Genomic DNA, 27,090 nt, shown 5'->3' with positions numbered 1-27,090 from the left:
TTTAGTGGGTAATTAATTTGGCTTGTCACTCAGTGCAGAGTCACCCATAGACAGAAAGAAGAGGAAAGAATGAAGGAAAGACAGAAGAGGAAGGATGGAAAGAGGGAAGAGAGGAAAGGGAGGCATGCGAGAGCAGCACTTCATCGAGTAAGTGGATGGCACGCACCCCTCAAAATTTGGTGGTAGGTGGGAGTGCTCACCATCCACTCACTCGATGTAGTGCCGCTCACGAGTGCCTTATCTTTTCTCTCTACCTTCCTTCCTCTTCTGTCTTTCTTTCCTTCATTCTTTCCTCTTCCTTCTGTCTACAGGTGACTCTACACTGAGTGACAAACCAAAGGGATTCCTATACACAAGGAAACCATTTACTATGCTGGGTGGTACCCATATCGCCAAATTATGGTGCATAGTGGTTTAGTGGGTAATTAAGGTGCTCCAATCGAATTGAGCCAGTGCAGGTTTATATCCAAGAGGAGGTTGGGGTTTACTGCTCACATAATGCCACTTAGGGATGAGTGAGGCTGGTCACTCTCATCTTAAATGTCAAGACCAACTTGCCTAGCCCTGGCCTCCTATGCTCCTCATGGGGCCATACTGGATTATATGACGAATGAATGAAATAATCATAATTTGGTCTTATTTCTTGAAAATGTCAGTTTCTCGAAACAGGTTCGCTGGGTAAATGTTGCCATGGGCAAGTTATGTTAACTGTTCAGTCTCGGACCTAAACCCTCCCCCAGTGATCTCAATAACAGCCTTGTGAGGGTCATTTGTGGTGCCTTGGCAAACATCCCCACCATGGGCAGTGATGAGTCCATGATCCAATGGCCTTGTACCCAACATAATATCTCACGTTAAGGAATCTACTGCACTGCTCATTCCTTACTACCTTCTAGAATTTGGGACACCTGATGTACGGAACCTGCTCAGACTTGAACTTGAGCCCTCAACCAAGTTAAGCTGGACTGAGCTGAAGTACAGAAATTGAAACACTGACATACCTGTTCAGTCTCAGACCTCAGCCCTTCACCAGTAGCCTCAACAACAGCCTTGGGAGTGTCTTTGGTGGTGGCTTTGGCAAACACTCCTACTGTGGGCAGTGATGAGTCCACAATTCCAATGGCCTCGTACCCAACCTCTGGCCCAAGGTCTGACCAGAACATTGACTGGTGCCAGTAGGGTTTGCCTGCCACGAAAAATTGTGAAACACTGTTAACTCTATTGTCTGGAGGTAGCTCCCCCCCCCCCAAAAAAAAAAAAGAAGTAGGAAAGAATGAGCTTATAACATCATCTGATGGCAGCAAGAATAAAAGACATGACATCAGGTGAGGAAATGTGAGAAGGGGCCAAGAGTATTCGTGCATACATCTGTCTTGCAAGTCTATCTATCTATAGCCAAGCACTTTAAACCTCAGGGGGGTGGCCACCAATAAAACATCACAATGTTGCCCTGCTCACTACCATCAGGCAACCCTCCCTCCACCTCACACAACTCTTCCTTATACAATAATATTCTGATTATGTCATAATTCAGCCAAATCCATGTTGAATTCATGATGCAGATTTTCAAACGATGACACACTACACACTCCCAGTCCCTCATGGGAGAAATAATCCCATTAAAAACTCTACATTGTACTGTATAACTATCTGGGGGGGGAAAAAAAAAAAAAAAAAAAAAATCTAATTAAAATGCATTATACAATATATTACACAGTATGAGTCTACAGTACACTGCAGTATACTCAATGTACAGTACAGTAAAACTATAATGCACATAATTCTTTACCAGAGCCCTTCATGGGATTCTTTGAGTATTTTTTCAAATATTTCCAAGTTTCAATGTTTATTTCTTTTACATGAGCTGAATAGCATTTACGAAAGTGGTATATGATTCCAATTCCCAATGGCACTGAACAGGGATACCAAAGGTAAGCAGTGTGTGAAAAATTATGAAGGAAAGATAGTGGTGAACTGTGAGGATATCAAAGACACCTGCAGGGAGCACTATAACCAGTTGCTGAATGAGGAGTTTGACTGGAACAGGGAATGTTTGGAGTCAGCAGAGCCAGTGTTTGCCCCTTGGTTTTGACTGATGCTGCCACTGTGAGCAAGGCAATAAGCATGACGCAGGTGGGGAAGGCAGTAGGTGTATCTGGGTTGACTGCTGAAATGCTGAAGGCCTCAGGATATAAAGGAGTGGGGTTAGTTCTTGATTTGATAACTATGATTATATATACGAGTGTTGTTCCACATGACTGGCAGAAGAGTGTGATTCTAAATGTGCACAAGGGGAAGGATTATGCACTGGAAAGAGGAAAGTATAGAGACATAAAACTTTTGGACCAGATAATGAATACAATGCAAAGAGTTATGGAAGGTATAATTTGAGAAAGAGTGAATAATGAGGTGATACAGTTTGGGTTTAAGCCATGCAAAGGGACCACTGAGGCCATATTCATTGTTCGACAGCTTCAAGAAAAATATACAGAGAAAAAAAATAAAATCTGTACTTTGTTTTTGTCCTTTGACGGAGTCCTAGGGGGGTGATGAAGTGGGAAATGAGAAAGCTTGGGATCGAGTAGCTGGTTAGAGTAGTTATGGCCATGCATGTGGGTGCTTGCAACTAGGTGAGGGTGAATGGAAATTTGAGCGATGAATATTCCATAAATGCTGGTGTGCATCAGGGGTCAGTCTTGAGCTCCTTGTTGTTTATCATGGTGCTTGAAGCCCTCTCACATGACTTCAGAAATGGACTCCCATGGGGGATGTTGTATACCAATGATCTGGTACTGACTGCAGAAAATGAAGGGAGGTGGAGGAAAGACTCAGGGAGTGGAGGGATGGATTGGGGCACAAGGGCTTCAGAGTAAATGCATAAAACAAAGGTGATAGTATCTAGGGTTGGTGGCAATTGTCAAAGAAGAGGGAGAGTGACTATGTGCAGTTTGCCACAAGGGCATGGGAAGTAATTCCATCCTGCACAGTGTTTGTGAAACATGGGTGCATAAGAGATGTAGTGGTATTACAGGTAGACTGCGAGATAATGCTGAATTCATGTGTGCGGTGTGTCGAAAAAAGTATGTGGAGATGATCAGGTGTGACAGGACTGATCATGCTGGTGAGTCTCTCAAGTGTGTGGAAGAGTTTTGCTACTTGGAAGACACATTATGTGCTGGAGGTAGGGCTGGAGCTAGCACTGTGGCTAGAGTGAGGTGTGGTTGGAAGAAGTTCAGGGAGGCGTTGCCTCTCCTGATACTGAAAGGGCTCTCCCTCCATGCTAAGGGATCTTTGTGTACAGCATGTGTGGGGAGGTGGTGGCTGAATCGGTAGAAAGGCGGTCTGCAGTCCTAGTGGACCCAGGATCGAATCCCGGCTGGGGCAGGGAACAGTTTAAGGATTTGAATGTCTTAAAAAGCAGCCTTTCCTGATCTACCAGATGACCCGCCGACATGTCGTAAAAATACCCCCCCTAATACCAATACACCAGTCCTGTATAAGACAACCCTAGCATGTATTCAATATGGATGGTGGGTGTTAGCGCCGAAGTGGTGACATGTGGAGGTGTTAGAGGACTACTGGGCCTTGGGATAGGTCAAGGCCCCCAAAGAAATAGGCTATGAAGCCTTTGCCCAGAGTGGGACACATTAAAAAAAAAAAAAAAAATAAAAAGTGTGTAATGCTGCACAGTAGTGACACCTGGGCAGGAAAGTATTCACAGGCTCAAACGTACAGAAATGACAATGATTAGGTGCATGCACAGTGCATCCTTGAATGCGACGCCTGGGGGGGCTAGGTTTATGATGGAAAAGTTAAGAGGAACGATGGGACTGGTGTGGACTGGTGTTGTGATGAGAAGAGGTAGATTGAGATGATCTAGTCATGTGGAGAGGATGGGGGATGACAAATGGGCATAGAAAGAGATGTGTTAACGTTGGTGACAGGGTTGCGAGAGGCAGGCCGAAAAGGACCTAGGACGAGGTCATAAAGCGTGACATCAAGGATAAGGGACTGAACAGGGAGGCTGCCAGATATAAAACAGCATGGAAAGTCGCCATTAGGTGACCAAGGTTGACGCATGCAAGCATATTGGAGCCTTCATGAACAAAATAAAACAAAACGAATGAACCTTAGCTATGAAATATGAATAAGCTTCCTTGCATACTTGTGAAATCAACAATTCCCTCTATCTGACTACAGTCAGCTGTCAAATAAACTGTAAGGAGTTAGAGACATTTGTCAGGTTAGAGATATTGTTGTTGATTAACCCCAGTCCATCGAGGCAAGCAGACCCATGAACCAGAGGCGAGCAACCACCCCTCCAGGGTTGTCCTGTGCAGCAAACCAATGTTCTCTTGTGGGTGATAGTGCCTTGGCACGGCGAGGCACAAGGAACAGTGAGAGGGTATGGTTCCTGAATGGACGCCACACTTATGTTGCTCCATGCAGTTAACAGGAGCACCATAACTGTCTCCACACTGCCCCATAATTTGGTTATATCCACTCACTTGATGCAGTGCTGCTCTCGGGTGTATGCCCTTTCCTCTCCTCCATCCTTCTTTCCATCCATCCTCTTCTGTCTTTCTTTCCTTCATTCTTTTCTCTTTCTTCTGCCTGCAGGTGACTTTACACTCCCTCTTGTGTCTTTCTTTCCTTCATTCTTTCCTCTTCCTTTTGCCTGTGGGTGACTCTACACTGAGTGACAAGCCAAATGGTTTCCTGTACACCAGGAAACCATTTACTATACTGGGTGGTAACCATAACCATATTTTGGCACCTGGTGGTTTAGTGGGTAATAACAGTGCTCCGATCGGATTGAGCCGGTGAAAGTTTATATCCAAGGGATGGTTGGGGTTTATTGATCACGTAATGCCATTCACGGATGAGTGAGGCTGGTCACTCTCATCTTAAATGCCAGGACCAACTTGCCTAGCCCCGGGCTCCTACGCTCCTCGTGGGGCAATGTAGGATTAGATGATGGATGGATGGATGATTACTACCCAATGTTGTAAATGGTTTTCTGGGTTACAGGAAATCAATAGACTTGTCACTCAGTGTTGTACCACCTGAAGTGAAAAAAGGCATAATAAAATGTGGCTGGAAAGAAAGGGAAAAGTAGGAACAGAGGATGGCAGACACAGATATATGAGAAGAAGTTGGCAGCACTACATCGTCAGTGGATGATGGTCACTGTCACCTAGCACCATGTTAGATTAGAGTAAATGCACTCTGGTCGATCTCTCACTTGCCATTCACTCCACACGTCCAAACAACCTCTGGGTATTCCTCATAATGCAACCTAGATGTTAGTGAGGACTGACCGTTCTTTTCCAACCAAGCGTCAGAATCTACAGCCAGCTTGTTTTCAACTGATGGAACTGGACCACTCCCATGAATGTTATAAGAATTCAACGACCATCAGCTATGAGATACAAATGAGATTCTGAATATTAGTAACTCAAAACTCCAGCCTGACTACAACCAGCCATCAACTCAGGTGAAAGGAGTTACCAATCTTCATCAGGTTAGAACACGTGCACTATATTTATGAAGTACCAACCTGCACCAGTCATGTTTTCACCCGCCAGGCGTCCTGACACAATGGCATGGTCGTGATGCTCAACACGTCGCCGCCCTAGCTTGATGTCATAGAAACACGCAGCATCACCTGCCTGGGCAAATGGGCCATAAGATTAGGGGCAGACAAAGGATGATATCCAATAAGGGTCTATCTATCTATCTATCTATTGCCAGATGCCATAATCAAGGGGTGGCCATTTGACTTTGAGTTATTGGTTTTATGGGGAGGGGCACTAACCCTCCACCAACCCATTTGTTGACACGTAGGGAGCACGTATGAGTTGGTTATATGGTTACAACCCAGCATTGTAAATGGTTTCTTGGCTTACAGGAAACCATTTGGTTTGTCACTCATTCCATGAAAATGTTAACCTTTAGTGTCAATCTCAGAACTGAACAAATATACAAAAATTATATATCATTTTAAAGCTTAAACATTGAATTTTATGAATCTGGACAGAAAAAGTTTCTGAACCATCTACTGAGAGTGAGGCATTAAAAAATGTCATACCATGTCACTGAAGAAAAATTCATGCTGAAATTAGCAATTTCCTTATCATCACTGACCCGAGTATATATGTATTTGTTTGGAACGCTGTCATCGGTTTTTATTGAAACAGCATCTATTTGAGTTGTGACTGTCATTACAGTTGTTTAACCCGCCACATCCCGGCAAATTTTTCACCAATGACCCCCCACCAATCCCGGCAGATTTTCAAAAAGATTTTTTTTGGCTAAAACCTCCGCTTTTATGAGAAACATCGAAAATTCAGAGAGAAAATACTCAGCTGAGTTTAGAAATATGGTAGAAGTAACAGTACCTTCACCTAGGTACCACGTTCTCTCAGGCCAGGCTCCAGAGAAAATATTTTCTATGGGAGGGGTAACTATTCCAAACCATTCATAGTTGGTTAGGTATTTAATTATTTGGTACGAATTTATGTGTCGTACAAGGATATATTGGTTTTCAAACAATAATATAAGCAATATAAGCATTGTTCACGCACCAAACACATCAACATATGGCACCTTCTTTTACAACGTTACCGCCTCATCACTTCTGCTTCTTTCTTCCTTTGTCCTTCACCTCAGGAATCACTTTTGCCTTGAATTTCGTCATTGGAGAGACCGTGGTGCGACATGTCTTTACTGGCCAGATTACTGCTAACAGGTGAGTTGCCAAGAAAATGATGTGCGGGGTGATAGGGGGGGTCAGGCATCATCCCCGCCTGGTGTTGGGTAGAGGAAGGTTTCCCACATATCCTTACCAAAAATCACCCATGAAACTTGAAAAATGTGCAAATGACGGACCTTGCAATTGTAAAACATATGGATACGTTGTCGGATGTCAATGTGACAAAACGTGGCAACGTATCCATATATCGTCAGGACAACTCGGGTTAAATATATTTTGGGGTCAGACTGTGGCATGACCTGGAAGTGGAAGTACTTCAGGAGTAACGTGTGTGATGTTTTTTTAACATTTTTTCCCATACACGTCTTATGAATTGGAGAAAACTAACATAACTTTATATTATACATAGTCATCCTAGTACCTTACTAATGTAGCTCTGTGATATCTTGTAATTGACTCTGGTATGCCATATGCTCCATCACACACGTTACATGCACTGTGTGAGGAATGTTACCAAAAAAAGACATATAGTTTCTCACGCACAGCTTTAAACAAGAAATCATTGCAGTTACACTGAATTTAGGGAGAGATAAGTGCATATGGTGGGAGGTCTGGATGGATTAATGTCATGGATGGCACCGTTGGGTGAGCAGGGTGGGTGGCATTTGTGGGTGGGGAGGGTGGGTGATTGTGGTTGATGAGCAAGATGGGTTGTCGGAATGTGTGGGTCACCAGAGTGTGTGGTGACACGGCGGATTGACAGGGTGGCTGAGAAGGTTGTGTGGCTGGGATGCTCAGCATGGGTGGTTGGGCAGGTGGGTGAATGAGTTCAGGATGGGTTGATGTGTTGGGTGGCAATGTTAGATGAGACTGGTGGGTGGCATTCATCGGTGGGCAGGGTGGATGGCCGAGATCGGTGTGCTTGGTGGGTCGCACAGGTGGCTGGGAAGGGTTAGTGTTGGATGGGTTGAGTGAGCAGGTGGAAATGTGGATGAATGGATATGTGGCTCCCCACATTACATGGCAGGAGTGGGACTTTTAGGGTTAGTAGTCATATAATATGTCACTGTTAATTAGATTTTAGTACATCGTTTAGAAGTTGAATAAATATTTGAAATAAAATTCTGTACAGAGAGATCATTCTACTGAAATCTGCTAAAGCCTCAATATAATAATTTCTCACTGAGCTAAAGGTGGATGTATACTTGTAATAATACATTTAAGAGATGAATAAATTATATTAATATTACATAAGGGGGTGGACGTGTGTGATTAAACTGTCCACTGGTGGCATACTAGCCTGTTCCCTTATTAGTGTTCATTGTTGTACTGGTTCATTATACAAAAAAGAAGTTGTCTAAACATTATGAACTGCAGTCATTCAGTCAGTGTCTAAAGAGGGCATTACCAAAATTAATTACCTTAGAAAGAGGGATATCAGCAAGAGTGGGTCATACTCAGTTTCATTCCCTGACAACCCTGACTGAGATGAGATGGCAGAGGACATGGTTGTGCAGGCTTTTGCCAACTCCAAAAGTAACAAGAATGGTACATACATTCAAAGGGGTGACTTTCTTCCTCCTAAATCAACTAGTCTATGTTGATGTCACTTGAATATATTGATGTCACTTAAACAGGAAATGTCTTCTGGATAGTTCATTCATTCATCATCTAATCCAGTGTTGCCCCATGAGGCATGTAGGAGCCCACGGTTAGACAAGTTGGTCCAAACATTTAAGATGAGTGACCAACCTCACTCATCCCTGAGTGGCATTACATGAGCAGCAAACCCCAACCACCCAGTGGATATAAACCTGCACTGGCTCAATCTGACTGGAGCTCCTTAATTGCCCACTAAACCACCAGGTGCCATAATTTGGTTATATGGTTTCCACCCAGCATAGTAAATGGTTTCCTGGTGTACAGGAAACTACTTGGCTTATCACTCCGAGTGCAGTCACCCATAGATAGAAAGAAGAGGAAAGAATGAATGAAGGAAAGAAGACTGGAAACGGCAGGCACCCGAGAGCAGTACTACATCGAGTGAGTGGATGGTGAGTGTCCCCACCAACCACTTTCTGGTTAGTTTATTATGTAAATTTCACATCAGCAGATATTTTGTTTATGTTTGTGATACTTACAATTACTGTAACCGTAAACAGAGTTGATTGTATAGTCATACTTCCATAAAAAAATCGCACAAGTAATATTTCTCACTTTTTCGGTAACGTGCCACATACGACGTTTCTTTGGAGTGTCCGCAGGCCGTACCAGAGCGATAGGACAGGTTAAGGTGATAAGGTTGTGATCAGAGGAGCCCAACGGAAAGAAAAGATTAACAATGTAAGCAGGAGGATTAGTTGTAAGGAAGAGGTCAAGTATGTTAGAACTCTCTTCAAGGCAGTCAGGGATATAGGTAGGGTGCTGTACAAACTGCTCTAGGTCATTAAGGATAGAAAAGATGCAGGCTTGTTCACCAGGTGGATCAGTGAAAGGAGAGGAGAGCCAAAGGTCGTGGTGAACATTGAAATCTCCTAGAATGGAGATTTCAGAGAATGGAGAAATGGATCGAATGTGTTCCATCGTAGAAGTAAGACAGTCAAAGAATTTTTGATAGTCAGTGGAATTAGGAGATAAGAAAACAGCACAGATATATTTAGTCAGAGAATGAGAGGAAAGTCGAAGCCAGAGTGTAGAGAATTCAGAAGAATCGAGTTCAGGAACACGAGAGCAAGATAAGTTGTTGTGTATGTATACACAACAGCCACCTTTGGCTTTGAAATGTGTATAGAGAAAGTAGGAGGATACAGAAAAGGGTATGCTGTCAGTTGCCTCAGACAGCTGAGTCTCAGTTAGAAAAAGAAGATGAGGTTTAGAGAAGGAGAGGTGATGCTCAACAGAGCGAAAGTCAGAGGAAAGGCCACGAATGTTGCAGAAATGAAGAAGAGAGTCAGACAGTGGTTCCAGGCATCTTGAGTCGTCACTGGGAGAGGGGCAGAAGGTGGGGGCATTTATGGTTCCCCCCCTGGGGACTCCGAGGCTACGTTATTCAACGCCTTTTTTTTTTTTTTTTTTTTTTTTTTTTTTTTTGAAAAGGAAGTGTGGTGTGTACTGTGCATGTAGTTTGGTGTTGATAGTTAGAGAAGCTTGTATTGGAGAGCATGCTGGCCTACTCTCTGTGTTACTGAGACATTGAAAAAGTTCAGCAAAGGGGGATGGTCGGGACCTAGTCCCAAGGGCTGATGAAACGGGAGCTCCAGCTCTCCCTGTCATCAGCTTTCCATCCACCTTGGGAGTACTGCCCTGCTTCAGATGAACCTGGGGACACAACACTAACAACAACCCTACTACTCACCACCCACAAGTTGGACCGTGCTTCAAGTTCTGCATTGACCCTAAAGCCTCCATGCTGGTCGTCCACTTCCAGTCCTGATGACCGTGCCAGCTCCACATTTGGTTCTAGACCCACTGCCACAACTACATGGTCTGTCTTGATCTGTCACCAGGAGAAATAGGAATTAGTTAAACCTCTCATGGTGAATTACCTACTCTGCACTTTATTTTGATTAATGCAGATGCTACAAGCTTTGTTACCAGTCATACGATCATCACTATTAGGCAGAGAACTCAGACATGGAAACAGTCCAGGGATTCTCACACTGTAACAAATTTTGTTGAAAACTCAGAATTCTTTTCTCTCTCAGTTTCAAGCAATTGTTTCATTTCATTTATAAAGGCTCCAACATGCTTGCATGTGTTGGCCTTGTTCACCTAATGGCAGCTCTCCATGCTGCTCGATCTCTGGCAGCCTCCCTATTCAGTCCCTTATTCCTGAGGTCACACACTATGACCTCATCCCAGGTCTTTTTCGGTATGCTTCTCACAATCCTATCCCCAATGTTCACACTTCTCGTTTTCTGCACCCAACTGTCATCCCTCATCCTCTCCACATGCCCAAACCATCTCAATCTACCTCTCCTCATCACAAGCCCAGTACACTCCAGTCCCATCCTTCCTCTTAACTCTTCCATTGTAACTTAGCCCCCCCAAGCCTCATGTTAAAGGACACACTGCACATCCACCTAATCACTGTCATTTCTGTACATTTGAGCCTGCAAATATCCTCTTCCTTTCCTGCCCAGGTCTAACTACCATACAGCATGACACTCCTAACACTTGTGGCATCCAAAGATCTCTTAACATGCAGGGAGAGCCCCCTCAGTGTCAGAAGAGGCAACAGCTCCAGTTCTGGGAAACTTATTTGGCCTGCAGCCCACAGAAAACATCAGCTGAATCATGGCTGACCTCAATGTGGTGATTTCTTAAGACAATGCATGCAATCGCTTAAAATGGTTACTTTAAAATGTCACTGTACCTGTTTGCCAGTATCAAGGGTGAGCTACAGGCGACAACATAGCACTGACCTGATCCTTGGCAGTCGAATGGGTGACAACATCAACAACCTCAGACTACCCTAACCTAATTGGTCAGTTCCATCAGGTGAAAACAAACTTGTTATGACTGCAACCACACCTGTTTGCCAGTATCAAGGGTGAGTTGAAGCCGGCCATCTGGCATTGATTTGACGTCCTTTACAGTGCAATGGGTGACAACATCAACACCCTCAGACTTGACCTTCTCGGTGGTCCAGCGTGACAAGTACTCCGGCAGAACCTTGCCCATATTGCCAGCCTCGGGGTACACCTGAGTCACAGATCCCTTTGTTGACTTGGCTGCAATATGCACAATAATACTAATAATAATAATAATAATAATAATAATAATAAAAATAATGTGAAAGTGTGAAGGCTGTAAGTGGTAGATTACTAACCCATGGAGAAGAAGTAAGGACTAGATGGAAAGAATATTTTGAAAGTCTGATGAATGGGAATGGTGAGAGCAAAGTGACTGTTAAATGGTTTGGGGGTTGTACAGAGGAGGAATGCAGTGCCAGGAAACGTGGCACTTGCTGAAGTGAAGAATGCCATGAAGCGGCTGAAAAATGGGAAAGCAGCCTGAGATGATGAGGCATATGCAGAGATGATTATGTGTATTGGGGAGAGTGGAATGAAGTGCTTGTTGCAGATATGTAAGAAGGCATGGATAAGTGAAATGGTGCCAGTAGAGTGGAAAAAGGCTGTGATTGTCCCCTTGTGCAAAAATAAAGGTAAGAAAAAAGTGAGTGCAAGAATTATCGTTGCATAAGTCTATCAAGCGTTGTAAGGAAGGTATATGGATGAACTATTACAGAGAAAGTAAGACAGATGTCAGGATGAACAGGTTGGCTTTAGGAGTGGCAGAGGATGTGTGGATCAAATATTTGCAGTGACACATATAGTGGAGAAGGTTTGCGAGAAGGACAATAAGGTCTTTATGGCATTTATGGGTCTGGAAAAAGCATACAAGAAGACAGAGACAGATTGTGGAAGGTTTTGTGCAGGTCTGGTGTACATGATGGTAGTGAGGCATGTGTAAAGGTAAATAGGCATCAGAGTGAATGGTTCACAATCAATGCAGGTGTGCAACAAGGTTGCGTGATGTCCCCATGGTTATTCAATATATTTGTGGATGGGATGATGAGAAAAGTAAGAACATGAGTAATGGAGATAGGGATGGCGTTGGTAATGAACGGTGATGGATGGATTATCTCATTTTTGTTGTAAGCTGATGATGCAATGCTACTTGCAAATACCTGACAAGAGCTTGGTAGACTAGTGTGGAGCTTTATGGATGTCTGTGAGCATCACGTGTTGAGAGTGAATGAAGACACGAGTAACGTGATGGTTACTGAAAGAGGTGGTGAAGTGGGCAATGAGAAAGTTTGGTGTTGAGGAGTGGCTGGTTAGGGTCATTATGGCCATGTATATGGGGGTTCACACCCAGTAAGAGTGAATGGAGATTTGAGTGAAGAGTTTTAATTGAATGTTGGTGTGCATCAAGGGTCAGTTTTGAGACCCTTGTTGTTTATCATGATACATGAAGCCCTTTCGTGTAACTTCAGAAATGGATGCCTGTGGGAGATGTAGTATGCTGATGATTTGGTGTTGACTGCAGAGAATGAATGGGAGGCAGAAGAAAGATTTAGGAAATGGAGAGATGGTATGGGTCACAAGGGTTTAAGAGTACTGTAAATGCAGATAAAACGAAGGTGATGATGTCTAGGGATGATGATGGTGCTATCAAAGAAGAGGGAGATTGGCCATGTGCAACCTGCCACAAGGGCGTGGGAAGCAATGCCATCTTGTGCAGTGTTTGTGATAAGTGGGTGCACAAAGGATGTAATCGTATTAGAGGTAGACTACGAGATAATGCTGATTTCATGTGTGTGGTGTTTCAGGGAGAGCAGGTGGAGACAGTCAGGCATGAAGGATTGAACTTGTGGGTGAGTCTCTTCAGTATGTAGAAGACTTTTGTTATTTGGGTGACATGTTATGTGCTGGAGGTGGGGCTGGAGCTAGCTCTGTCACTAGGGTGAGGAGTGGTTGGAAGAAGTTCAGGGAGCTGTTGCCTCTGTGGATACGAAATAATGTGATTTGTGAAAGATGTGGAGTGAGGAAGTCTGTGGAAACCAGAATTGAAGAGAGTGTACTGAGGTGGTATGGTCATGTGGAGAGAATGGATAACAACAGAGTGGTGAAAAAGGTATATCTGAGCAAATCTGAAGGAGGGAGGAGGCAGGCTAAGCCAAGGAGAAGGTGGAGGGATATGGTTAACAAGTGTGTGAGAAGAAAGGTATGCAAGGACGTAAGGGTAGGAGACTGACGAGACATCAAGTTGGCTGGATGAATGTTGTGAGAAGAAGTGCATGATCAGGGATCTGGCACCCCTTTTAACTTGACAGCGTCAGGACTGACTCTATCGAATATGTTTATGTGGAGCTACAGAATGTGGTGAAAGTTTTTGGCATATCAGATAGAGTCAGGATTCCGGGGTCTTGAATGATGAGTGAATGGATGTGTGGCCCATTGAACTGGGCAAACTTGGGCTGTCTGGACGTTGCTACTCCTCACTCTGCCATAGAGTGGGAAAGGAGGTCCAGATGACAGCAACGACGATGATGATAATGATGACGATGATAATAAATATCTCTTTTATCACTGCATTGAGGTAGTTAAAACTCACTCTTATCAACGAGCCACCTTCTCCAAAAAGAGTTGTTCTACTCTTACCTAAATTTAATTTCAAACAATGCCACCTGGTGACACTCAAAAAAATCTGTGAACCAGTCTGCACAAACTCTGTTTACTTCTGACATAAGTACAGTATAAAGAAATCATCATCATCCTGCATCTTTTTCTCACCCACAGGGAGTGTGAAAGGACACACAAAGCAAAAAAGTATGCACACACACACACACATACACATACATACATACACACATCATCATCTGGACCTCCTTTCCCACCCTAGGACATGGTAAGCAGTAGCAACGTCCAGACAGCCCAAACTTGCCCAATCCAATAGGCCACACTTCCATTCACTCACCATTCAAGCCCCCAGAATCCTCGCTCTATTTGATACACACACACACACACACACAAATGCAAATGACAGTGGAGAACTAATCAACAGCATACTCAATGAAATAGGCCACCCACTCATGCATTCACACTGCAAACCTCTGGAATTCTGATTCTATCTCATAGGCACAGGGGTAAACTTTAATTAATAAGCTCCTGAATCTGGTCATTTCAACCAGGTGCTCCCTGAAATTTGTTGTTGAAATCTGTTAAAGGACAGTCTGTGTTGTGGTCCTAACAGTACATGCAGAAGTAGTAGTAGTGGCAGCAGCAACCCCACACTCATCTGGACATGAACACAGTGGACTGCATGCTGAAGCTGCCCATTTCTGGCAGTCCACAATCCTCTTATCGGGGGACAAAGAGGAAGTTGAGGTACATTTACAGAACCAAGCAGTGCAGACCCTGAATGTATATATGTCATCACATGAAGACATCCGTATCAAGAACCAATGGTTATACCAATGGTTATATGACACAAGGAGGAGGCTGAACTCACATTTGTACCCGAGAGCACATGCCAGTTCTGAGCCAAGGAAGCCGCCCCCAATCACAGTGATGTGCTTCCCTTGCTCAGCCACCTTGTTCAACTGCTGGAAGTCCGAAACTGTTCGAAAAAGTGTCACTTTCTTGTTGATTTTTGGTCCAGCATTATCAAACACTGGCAACGACTTGGGCTTCCCTCCTGTTGGGAGAGAATGGGCAATTATTAATCATAGTAAATTTCTTTTTCATCAGACAGGACTTGACTACTCTCATAACTTGACATCACTTTTTCATTGATTTTTGGCCAGGCATTGTCAAACACTGGCAATGATTTTCACTTCCTTCCTTGGTGGATACATTGTGATATTATTAACCTTTTCAATCTCATATTTTTCATTTTATTTTTGCAGGACAATTTTATTAAGACTGGAGAAACTTTTTGAAGTGGAGAGGTTTGAGACAGCCTTCATCAACACTACAATGCATACCCTAGGCTTAATTAAAGTGTCCAGTGTTTGTGAGAATAGTAGAAAAAAAATATATCACTCATTTAAAGGGGCTAAAATTACGTATACAGCGTATTTGTAGCCTGATGTTCACTACCATTCCAAAGGCTCTGCCACAACCAGTTGATAATTTTTACTATATCCAAGAGGAGTAAGTGACTGGATGGCTTCAGTATGTCACCTGCTCCAAGGACTGAGCAAACTATTTGAAAAATGGTGAAAATAAAGACCTTTCCTCCTGTTTCATCATTACTTATCTTTATGTCATTGAAGTTTTTTGATAATTTTTATTTATACAAACTCAAAAAGGGATAAACTATACTAGTAACAATCTGAACAACTGCTAACCTGTAGCCAGAAGGCATTTGTCGTATGAAATTTCAGAGCCATCATCCAAATACACCCGCTTCTTGTGTGGATCCAGCTTCACCACCTGCCGTCCCCGCAGTACTGAGATGCCACCATTTTCTCGCCCAGATAATTCTGTTACTGGTGTGTAGTAGTCATCATGCTCAAAGTAGATGCTGTAGAGAGAGGTTCACCATCACCACTATTTATGGTTTTACATCTACTAGTAGGCAGTAGGCTGCAGCATCAGCCGATCAGGGCAACACTCCCAAGGAAGACGGTGAGGGATGTTAAAGTTACAGGGAGTGAACAATGTGTGCTGTGACACAAATTACTGGTACGTGATACAGTGATGAATGGGTGGGTGGTAATAAAGAGGACCTAAGCACTCTAAAGAAAAATATGGAAGTTGAAAAAACATGCAGCTAGTGATGGCTTCTACAGCATGCTAAGTAGAGATGCGACTGAGCAGGGATCTGTTGACGGAACTGTAATGAACAGTATAGAGTTCTCAAGAACAATCTCTTGAGAGCTACTGATTCAGAGTATGGATGGACAAAGGGCCCTCCAAGACAGAAAATAACATGGTGGTGGGATGAGAGTGTAGAAGCTGCAGTTAAGGAGAAAAGATTTTTTCCAAGAATGGAAAGGGGTGATAACAGAGATGAATACTTGGATGCCAAGAGTATGGCTTGATATGAGGTATATACAGCAAAATCTGAGTCCCAGCAACTTACTGAACACCATAAATAAGTGATGAAAGGAAGAATATGGTATTTAAGGTGACAAATCAGATGAAGTGGGAAAATAGGAATATCAGAGACAAACAGTGTGTGAAAAATGATGAAGGAAAGTTTGTGGTGGACAGTAAGGATATTAAAGATGCCTGGAGAAAGCATTATAACCAGTTGCTGAATGAGGAGCTTGACTGGAACAGGGAAAGTTTGGCCTGTAGTCAATGATCAATGCTGCTACTGTGAGCTAGGCAATAGGCATGATTCAGTTGGGGAAGGTGGCAGGTGTGTCTGAGATGACTGCTGAAATGTTGAAAGCCTAAGGTTAAAAAGGATTGGGTTCAGTTACCGATTCCATAAATTTGGTTTTATATATACTGTATATGTTTATCCATCCATCATCCAATCCTACGTTGCCCCATGAGAAGAGTAGGAGCCCTGGGCTAGGCAAGTTGGTCCTGACAGTTAAGATGAGAGTGCCCAGCCTCATTCATCCCTCAGTGGCATTACATAAGCAATAAACTCCAACCACCCCTTGGATGTAAACCTTCACCGGCTCATTCTCATTGAAGCACCGTAATTACCCACTAAACCACCAGACACCAAAATCTGGTTATATGGTTACCGCCCAGCAGAGTAAATGGTTTCCTGGTGTACAGGAAACCATTTGGGAGGGGACTTAAATGGTCATGTAGGTGAAGCAACACAAAGTTATGAAGAAGTGCATGGGGGATGTGAGTATGGTATAAGGAATGCAGAAGGGGAAAGGATACTGGAGTTTAGGGAGGCAACAGACATGATTGTGTGCAACACATATTTTAGGAAAAGAGACAGTAGGTTAATTACATATGAGTCTGGGGGAAATAGCAGTCAGACAGATTATTTTCTGGTTAGGATGGCTGACAAGAGGTTAGTGAGGGATGTTAAAGTTATAGGAAGTGAGGAGTGTGTGCAGCAGCACAAACTACTGATTTGTGATATGGTGCTTAAAGAACGAGTGATGAAAAGGATGACTTATGTACCTAGGAGGAAAATATGGAAGCTGAAAAACCAAGTAGTAAGGGATGCCTTCTATAGCGAGTTTAGGAGAGTGGTGGCTGAACAGGGAGCTGTAGACAGAGACGTTAACGAACAGTACAGAGCCCTCAAGAACAATTTCTTGAGAGTTACTGATGTAACATGCGGCTGGACAAGAGGACCACCAAGACATAAAGTAACTTGGTGGTGGGATGAGGGTGTAGAAGCTACAATTAAGGAGAAAAGAAGGCTTTTCCGGAAATGGAAGAAGGGTGGTAGCAAAGAGGAATATTTGGCTGCCAAGCGTAGGGCTAGGAGAGAGGTATACAGGGCAAAGTCCAAGTCACAGAGACAATTACTTGATAACCTAAATCATGGGGAAAGGAAAAATATGATATTTAGGGTGGCAGGTCAGGTGAAGAGAGATAATCGGGATATTATAGGTGAGCAGTGTGTGAAGAATGATGAAGGAAGGGTAGTGGTGAACAGTGAGGATATTAAAGATGCATGGAGAGAGCATTATAATTGGTTGTTGAATGAGGAGTTTGACAGGGACAGAGAAGGTTTGGAGCCAGCAGATCCAGTGTCTGGCCCTTGGCCTTTGATTGATGCTGCTACTGTGAGTGAGGCAATAGGCAGGATGAAGGTGGGGAAGGCACACCATCTCATCTCACATCTTCCCTTGTACTACTTCTCTTTGGCTGCCTGCAACCTTTATACATATACACCTCCTCATTCAACTGTTTGAAATAAGTCTCCTATAAAGCATTACCAACCTCCTCTCCTTGCCATTCCACTGTTTGAAGCGTAGCGTCTTGGCGGCCTCCTTATCATCTGTGTACCAGAGTTCCTTGCTGAGGGGCGGCCGCATGTATGGACTCTCACCTTCACCTGACACAAGTAACACCTGAAATATAATAACACAATAGGGTACTCTTTTCCTTTTAGCTTGGCCTAAAATTGCCATCTCTCCATCTTAAATGTTGAGCTGTAACAAAAAATTGAAACCAGATTACGATGCTAATCATGAAGGAGTGCTATGAAAAGAATGTGGTCATAGTATTGTTTTTTACCATCACCATGAGATGTAAAACAGGCTGTATCATCATCATCCTGACCTCCTTTCCCACCCTACGGCATGGTGAAGAGTATCAATGTCCCAACAGCCAAAGTTTGCCCAATTCAATCAGCCACACTTCCATTCACTCATCATTCAGGCCCTTGAAATCCTGCCTCCATCTGACAGGCCAAAAAAGTTTCACCAAATATGATCTGTAACTTCACATAAACCTATCTGACAGAGCCAATCTGAATGCTGTCACGTTAAAAAGGGCACCAAATCCCTGATCATGCACTTCTCCGCACAAAATTAATCCAGCCCGCTCAATCTTTTGTTAGTCCCTTAGCCTCAATGCCTTCCATACCTCTCTTTCTCACACACTCATCCACCACATTCTCCCACCTTCACCTTGGCCTATCTTACCTCCTCCTTCCTTCAGATTTGCTCAGATAAATCTTTTTCACCACTCTATTGTCATTCATTCTCTCCACATGACCATACCATCTCAGAACACTCTCTTCGATTCTGATGTCCACAGACTTCCTCAGTCCGCATCTTTCACGAAACATTATTTCATATCCTATCCACTCTCTGTACTCCATACACATTCCTCAGCAGCCCCATCTCCACTGCTTTCACTCTTGACTTTTCATTTTCATGCCACACCACAGTCTCACATCCATACATTAAAGCTGGCACTAACACTCCTTCATGTAAGCCTTGTGCAGCTGCAACACTCAAGCCTTTGTTTCTTATTAAGGCCTTCATAGTACCAGCTACTTTCCTTCCTTGTGTCACTCTACTTTCCACTCCTTTTGTACATTTTCCTCTCTATTCTATCACCGTACCCAGGTATTTGAACTCTTTCACCAATTGCAGTCTCTCTTCATTCACTTAAACATCACACTGGGAGTCACCTTCTCTCTCAAAAACTATCATTTTGTTCTTTTCTACATTTACTCTCAGGGCATGATGCTCACAGATATCTACAAAACTCTGCATCAGTCTACCAAGCTTTTGTCCAGTATTTGCAAGTAACACTGCATCATCAGCATACAACAAATCTGAGATATTCCATCCATCACCATTCATTACCAACACCATCCCTCTCTCCATTTTTTTACTTCTCTCATCACCTCATCTATATATATATATATATATATACTGAACAACCATGGGGACATCACACAACCCTGTTACACGCCCACAATGATCGTGAACCATTCACTTAGATGCCCATTAACCCTTACATATGCTTCAAAACCATCATAAAAACTCTTGACAGCATCTCACAGCTTACCATCTACACCATACATGTGCAAAACCTTCCACAATCCTTCTCTATCTACTTTGTCATATGCTTTTTTCCAGATTCATAAATGACATAAACACCTTATAGTCCTTCTTGCAAGCCTTCCCCACTATCTGTCTCGCTACAAATATTTGACCTACACATCCTCTACCACTCCAAAAGCCACCCTGTTCATCACTCACTAGGACTTCTGATATCTGTCATACTTTATAATAATTCTTCCATTTACCTTTCCTACAACACTCAACAGACTTATGCAACAATAATTCTAGCACTTACTTCGCTCATCTTTATTTCTGTACAGGGGAACAATCACTGCCTTTTTCCACTCTACTGGCACTGTTTCACTCAACCATGGCTTCTTACAAAAGGACAAAAATCCTGGTAATGGTAAGGTGAACAATCTAGTTGCTATTCTAGGATCATCTGGACATCAACCCACTGGACTGCATGAAACTGGCTACTACTGACAGCCTCCCAATTAAGTGGGTTCCATTAGTGATTTTTACCATTTACGAGAAGAGATAAACCCTATCCTGATTCCTGTTAGGTTTGGCATATTAGTGCCAAAATGGTGACATGTGAAAATGTTATACATATGAGTACCACTCACCTTGGCTTTGGCATCTCTTGCTTTGATTGCCCTGAAGGCAGCCACAGAGGCAGTACCAGCTCCCACGATAAGGTATGGTATGTGTTGTGGAACTGCCGGAAAAAACATCACATTACATCATTATCATCTAAACTATCTTTCCCACTTCCATTACATGAGGTGGAGAGGATCCAGAAACATATAAAAGAAATATCATGAAAGCACAGCAGAGTAAAAAGAAAAGGATGGAGAAACATCAACAAAGTGCCCAATACAAATGGGCCTCACGTTCATCCACTTGTTACTTATGTCCCCAGTATTCCAGGCACCACTCACAGGCCATACTATCCTACCAAATTTGCACTTCAAAATGATTGTGGGATACAGCCAGAGAGAGAGAGAGAGAGAGAAGGGATCACACCATCTGTAAACAGCATGAGAAAACAAAAAGGACTGTAAATGATGCATGGTCACAGTATCAGATATATCAAGATATGGTACTGTTAGATGTCAAAAAGTAAGATACTGTTCTGAAGCAATGGTTAAGGTAAATAAAATTAAGAAGGGGCGATCAACAGAGGGTTCAAATGAATCACTTCAAATTATTTATTCCTCTTATGAAATCCCCATGTTTCTGGCCATGCTCTCTATGAACAGAAAGCTAAACCAAGTGTTGCAGAGAGTCTAGTTACATAAAACAGATTACACCTAACATCACAGAGGCCATTAAGGCAGATAACATCTATCAGCTTAAAATTTGAGAAGGGGAGGATTTGCAGCCTGGAAATTTCAAATAAGATCAAATGGAGCAACAAATACTGAGTGTGAAGGGTGAAACTGAGAGGAAAAAAGTACAATTAACCCCCCAGATATACAACTCTATTTTAAGCAGCTTTTGATTTGTTACTCTTCTTCCCAAGCAATTTATTTTGCACATTACATCTTAGAACTTTCTTTTATGGTGCTTATATCATTTCAATAATGACACAGTTCATTATCAGTAACATGTGGATGATACCAAGTGTACTGTGTAGGATATTAACTCTCTTGTATGTCACTTACATCTCTAATACTCACAGTTTGTAATCAGTAATGTACAAGATGACACAAAGGTGTAATGTGCAGGATAAAATGCTAAGGAAAAGGTGCTACAAAGCTTCCTTTGTCACCAAGAATAGAACTTATAATGTCAAGTAAGTAGTTACTGCATTTCATCAAATGAGTCCACAACTGTACAACTGGGGGAGGCGGTGGTTCAATCGGCAGAAAGGTGGCCTGCAGTCCTATTGGACCCAGGTTTGAATCACTGCTGGGGCAGGGAACAATTTAAGGATTTGGATTTCGTTAAATCAGACTTTACTGATCTACCAGAAGCTCCGCCAACATGTCGTAAAAATACCCCCGCTAATACCAACACACCAGTCCTGTATGAGACAGCCCTAGCATGTATTCAGTATGGACGGTGAGTGTTAGCACAGAAGTAGTGGCATGCAGAGGTGTATGGTACGTAGGAGGACTACTGGGCCTTGACAGCAGGCTGTGAAGCCTATGCCCAGAGTCGGGGGGGGGACTGGAAGACACATTATGGCACTTGTGGTTAGCAAACTTTACGCTATTATACCATGACGACAGGGAATAATTCTAAGTCAGTCTGCATTACAGTGGTCAGTTTTGCATTCATCCCTGCAACTTTGTTGTAGTTGTTGTTGTTGATCAACCCCAGTCTGCCTGGCTAAGTAGACCCATCAACTGCAGGCAAGCAACTGTCCATGCAGGACCATCCTGTGCAGTAAACTGATGTTTCCATCCAGCTGACAACACCATGCCACAGCAAGGCGCAGGGAAAAGTGTGATTTGGTTCTCAGATGGAAACCACATCTGTGTCCCCCCACTACAGTAACTGGCAATGTAGCAGTAGGATCCACTTCACTCTGTTATTTGGTTATATGCTGACTTCCCAGTGTTGTAAATGGTTTTCTGGGTAACAGGAAACCATTAGGCTTGTCACCCAGTGTAAAGTCATCTGAAATGGACTGAAAACTGGGAGAGAGAGAGAGAGAGAGAGAGAGAGAGAGAGAGTGGATCAAGATTTAACTCAATATAGTAAGATACCATAGTTTAAGAGATTTAACTCAACATAGTAAGATACCATAGTTTAAGAGACTTATCAAGATTCACTGTACTCTTTCCATTCTGACTTGGCCTAAAATTGAAAACACTCCATCCTGGATACCTAGCTGTAACATGTTACTTGGTAACATGAGCATGAAGCTAGTCACAAAGAAGTGCTATGAAAATGATGTACTTAGGGCTGTAATATTGTTATACTGTCACTGAGGTATATAAAATAGGAAATAAAAGGATGACAATGCAGGTTACACAAAGGTGAAAGAAATACAATACATTATTTTAGCAATAATGATGCTTATACTAGTTTAGAAACTCCTCCTATAAATAAACATCATCAAATAGACTCTGTTTTCAACTTGAATCAAACAACATGCCATTCATTCACAGACTATAAGTATACAGGGAGGTCCATATAGTGAACTTCTCACTTATTAACATTTCCAAGGAATGAAGACATTTTGGATGCTCCATGAAATTAATGACCAACTGTCCAATAAACAGATGTACAAAAGCAGATACTATACAGCATAAAATGAGGTTATGTAAAGCAGAAAATTATCCAAGGTAGACAATGGTAATGCTGACTCAGTTGTCCCCACAACATGTGAAATTAGGCACCATAAAATATGGACCACCCTATACACAGACATGCAATGATAATATGTAATGATTTCAAATGGTACTGTTGGGTTAGTCAGTAAGATGCATTATATAACCTGCTATTATATCATCTCTAACACAGCAAGTCCTCAATTAAACACCAGAAATGCATTACAAAATAAAGCAATACTTTCCCAGACAACATACAGTAGGTGCTCCCCTACTTACAAATTTTCTGAACTTCTGCAGATATGAACTTTTTTGAGACGCATATAATAAGTTAGTATGAAATCTGTGCATCAAGTGAGGTAGTGTGTGGGGTGATGAGAAGACAAAAGGGGGTCCAAGGAACTGCATGGTGGGATGAAGAGGTAAGACAAGCTGTGGCACAAAAGAAGAAAGCATACAGTGAGTGGACGAGAAACAGGGGCATGGAGGAAGCTGGGAGATGGAAGAGAGAGTTATATGCAGACAGGGAGAGAGAGGTGACACAATTACTATGAGAGTAAGAAGAGAGTGGATGAGGAATTTGGAAGAAATCTGAGTGCAAAGTGGAGGGAATGTAAGAAAATGCTCTGAAAAGAGGTAAGAGAGTTAGACAGGGTGATAAAGAAGTTAGTCTGGGAGTGAATGATAAAAATGGCAGATTGCTAGTGAAGTAGGAAGAAAAAGTGAGCAGATGGAGAGAACACTTTAAGGAATTGTTAAACAAGAAGAATGAAAGTAATGTGAGTACAAGTGACTGGGGAATGGCTGGGAGAAGGGATCTATGACTTAAGAGAGGAAGAAATCAGTAGGATGAAAGTTGTGGAGGCAATGAAGAAAGTCAAAATGGGGAAAGCCCCAGGAACTGATGGAATGTATGGTGAAATGCTGAAGCATGGGGGAGACAGTAGCAGAATGGATGTTGAAGACGTGCAGATTGGCCTGGGAAGAAGGTAGAGTCCCGGACAATTGGAAGTCAGGTATAATTATTCTCTTGTACAAAGAACGAGAGGAAAATGTGCAAAAGAAGTTGAAAGTAGAGTGATACAAGGAAGAAAAGTAGCTGATGCAATGAAGGCCTTGATAAAAAACAGAGGCTTGAGTGTTGGAGCTGCACAAGGCTTACATGAAGTGGTGTTAGTGCCAATTTTAACATATGGATGTGAGACTATGGTGTGGCATGAAAATGAAAAGTCAAGAGTAAGAGCAGTGGAGATGGGACTGCTGAGGAATGCACGTGAAGCACAGAGGGTGGATAGGATACGAAATACTGTGATTCGTGAAAGATGCGGAGTGAGGAAGTCGGTGGACACCAGAATTGAAGAGAGTGTACTGAGATGGTATGGTCATGTGGAGAGAATGGATAACAAGAGTGGTGAAGAAGGTATATCTGAGCGAATTCGAAGGAGGGTGGAGGTGGGGTAGGCCAAGAAGGTGGAGAGATATGGTGGATGAATGTGTGAGGAAGAGAGGTTTGGAAGTCGGTGAGGCTAGGGAACTGACAGGAGATCGAGCTGGCTGGATGAATTTTGTGAGAAGTGCATGATCAGGGATTTTTGGCACCCCTTTTAATGTGGCAGCGTCTGGACTGACTCTGTCAGATACGATTATGTGAAGCTACAGAATGTGGCAAATGTTTTTGGCATATCCGATAGAGCCAGGATCCCGGGGGTTTGATTGATGAGTGCATGGAAGCGAGGCCCATTGGATTGGGCAATTTTGGGCTGTCTGGACATTGCTACTCGTCACCCTGCCCTTGGGTGGGAAAGGAGGTCTGGATGATGATGATGATGATACAAAGAAAAAGAGGAAAAAGAAGTGTGTGGTAATCATACAGGCATTTACCTTCTTAGTGTAATAGGAAAAGTATATGGTAGGATACTTATTGACAGAGTTAGGAAAATAACAGAGGAATTAGGTAGAGATGAACAGAGAGGTTTTAGGAAGGGAAGAGGTCATGTAGATCAGATATTCAATCTTAGGTCTTTAGCGGAAAAGTTTCTAAGGCAGGGAATGAACTTGTATGCAGCCTTCATGGATTTGGAGAAATCATATGACAGGGTGGATAGACAAGGACTGTGGAATGTATTAAGAATATATGGAGTAGATGGGAAGTTGTTGAATGCTGTGAAAAGTATGTATGAGGGTGCTAAAGCTGCAGTGTGTGTGGACAATGAACTGGGTGAATTTGTTTATTTGAAGGTTGGATTGAAACAGGGATGTGTCATGTCTCCATGGTTGTTCATCTGTATATGGATGTGATTATAAAAGAGATACAAGGTAGGTCAGTGGATGTTGGAGCAGTCTTAATGAAAGACTGCAGTGTTTGGAAACTCCCTGTACTGTTGTTTGCAGATGATGCTGTGTTGTTACGTGAAGATGAAGGACAGTTGCTAGGCTTGGTGAATGAGTTTGGGAGAATGTGCAAGAAACAGAATCTAAAGGTGAATGTAGGGCAGAGTAAAGTTATGGTCTTCGAGAGAAATAAAGTCACTGAATGTACAGTGAGGCTGGATGAAGAGGAAATGGAAAATGTGAGTGCATTTGAGTGCTTGGGTAATGTGATGAGTAAGGATGGGAGTTTGGAGAGTGAAGTGCTTGAAAGGGTACAACAAGGAAGAAAGGTTGCTGGTTCCTTGAAAGCAGTGATATGAAACATGGAAGTGGGCACAGAAGTGAAAAAGAATCTGCATAACAGTACTGTGATATCAACTCTAACATACGAAAGTGAAGCTTGGACCTTGTTGGAATGACACAAATCAAGAGTGAGAGCAGTGGAAATGAGTTATCTGAGAGGAATATGTGGAGTTACATGAAGAGACAGACTGACAAGTGAGGATGTGAGCAAGCATTGTCCTGTGGATGTGGATGTGATGGAAGATGTTAGGAGAAATACACTGAGGTGGTTTGGCTATATGGAAAGGATAGAGAAAGAGAAAGAGAGAGAGAGACTGATGGGAAGAGTGTATGTGAGTGATGTGGAAGGAGGTGGAGAGGGAGGGGGAGGCCAAGGATGAGATAGAGGGATGGAGTGGAGAGGTATATGAGAGAGGAGGGTGTGAGTGGGGAGCAGGGGAGTGAAATGGCTGGGGAGAGGGTAACATGGAGGCGATTTGTGGCCACCCCTTACGGGATTTAGGCATCTGGCAACAGACAGATATATAGATATTTTTCAATGAAATCTAAATAATACTGTACTGTACTATAATACTGAATTAGTATACTAACTCTTCTAAAATTAACACACAAATGTACTTGATGCAATTGGTACTTTAATGTTATGTCAGTTTCTACTTGAGTTTATAATATTCACTACTTATTTGAACATAGTCTGGCCTAAGTATTCATGAATATACAAACTTTTGAGTTATGAGCCATCTCTCAGAACCAGTTAAGTTCATATGTAAAGGAGCAACTGCAGTATTTAATGGGGAACTGATAAGTCATGCTTTTAGGCACCAAAGGAACTTTAATAGGTAACTTTTCTGCAATTACTATGGATGTGACTGCAGGCCTTCTGCATACTGGTTCACAGAGAGAGAGAGAGAGAGAGAAAGAGAGAGAGAGAAAATAATAATAATAATAATAATAATAATAATAATAATAATGATGCATATTCTATCAGATGGCTCACGAAAATGTAACTAGTAAGTTACATCAATCATCTGAGAATCTAAACAAAGCTAATAATACTGTCATCTGATACTGCAGTAATACATTTAATGTGCACTATTCACATTACGTATAGAGTCAGGTTCTAAACAATGGAATATACAGGGATCACAGAAAAAATTGAATCCACAGTCTTATTTCAAGAATAGTACTGCTTCCACAAAGAGTACATCTCATTCCTGCCTTATATAAAAGAATACACAAATTAAATTATACTACCACTCAGTGCAGGATTAATACATTTAATCCGCAATGCTCACTCTATATCTGCGATTAAGTACTCCACAATTAAGTATTTTACAATGGTTTACTTTTATAATAATACTGTAATTCTTATGATTTCATGTACAGTATGATACATGGGGATCACAATAAAATGTCAGTTCTGCTGTCTAATAAAGAATAGTACTGCT

At 42.4% G+C, this 27,090-nt stretch overlaps 1 protein-coding gene across 1 annotated transcript in view; it reads right to left on the bottom strand.

Moving 5' to 3' along the window:
- AIF (Apoptosis inducing factor) overlaps positions 1 to 27,090 on the bottom strand; it is a 52,826-nt gene that overhangs the window by 1,680 nt on the left and 24,056 nt on the right. The window contains exons 5-12 of the mRNA XM_080267492.1: positions 20,312 to 20,403; positions 18,103 to 18,233; positions 15,576 to 15,751; positions 14,735 to 14,920; positions 11,249 to 11,448; positions 10,071 to 10,211; positions 5,561 to 5,672; positions 1,002 to 1,186 (exon numbers count right to left, since the gene is read on the bottom strand). Of these exons, the coding sequence (XP_080123618.1) occupies positions 1,002 to 1,186; positions 5,561 to 5,672; positions 10,071 to 10,211; positions 11,249 to 11,448; positions 14,735 to 14,920; positions 15,576 to 15,751; positions 18,103 to 18,233; positions 20,312 to 20,403 (1,223 nt within the window). The remainder of the gene's footprint in view (positions 1 to 1,001; positions 1,187 to 5,560; positions 5,673 to 10,070; positions 10,212 to 11,248; positions 11,449 to 14,734; positions 14,921 to 15,575; positions 15,752 to 18,102; positions 18,234 to 20,311; positions 20,404 to 27,090) is intronic.

Source organism: Coenobita brevimanus, chromosome 24 (genome assembly GCF_032717465.1).
Source record: "Coenobita brevimanus isolate Jiangsu-jjx chromosome 24, ASM3271746v2, whole genome shotgun sequence".
NCBI classification, from domain to species: domain Eukaryota; kingdom Metazoa; phylum Arthropoda; class Malacostraca; order Decapoda; family Coenobitidae; genus Coenobita; species Coenobita brevimanus.
The sequence above is the reverse complement of the archived record's forward strand: the minus strand, read 5'-3'. Positions and strand labels throughout refer to the sequence as shown.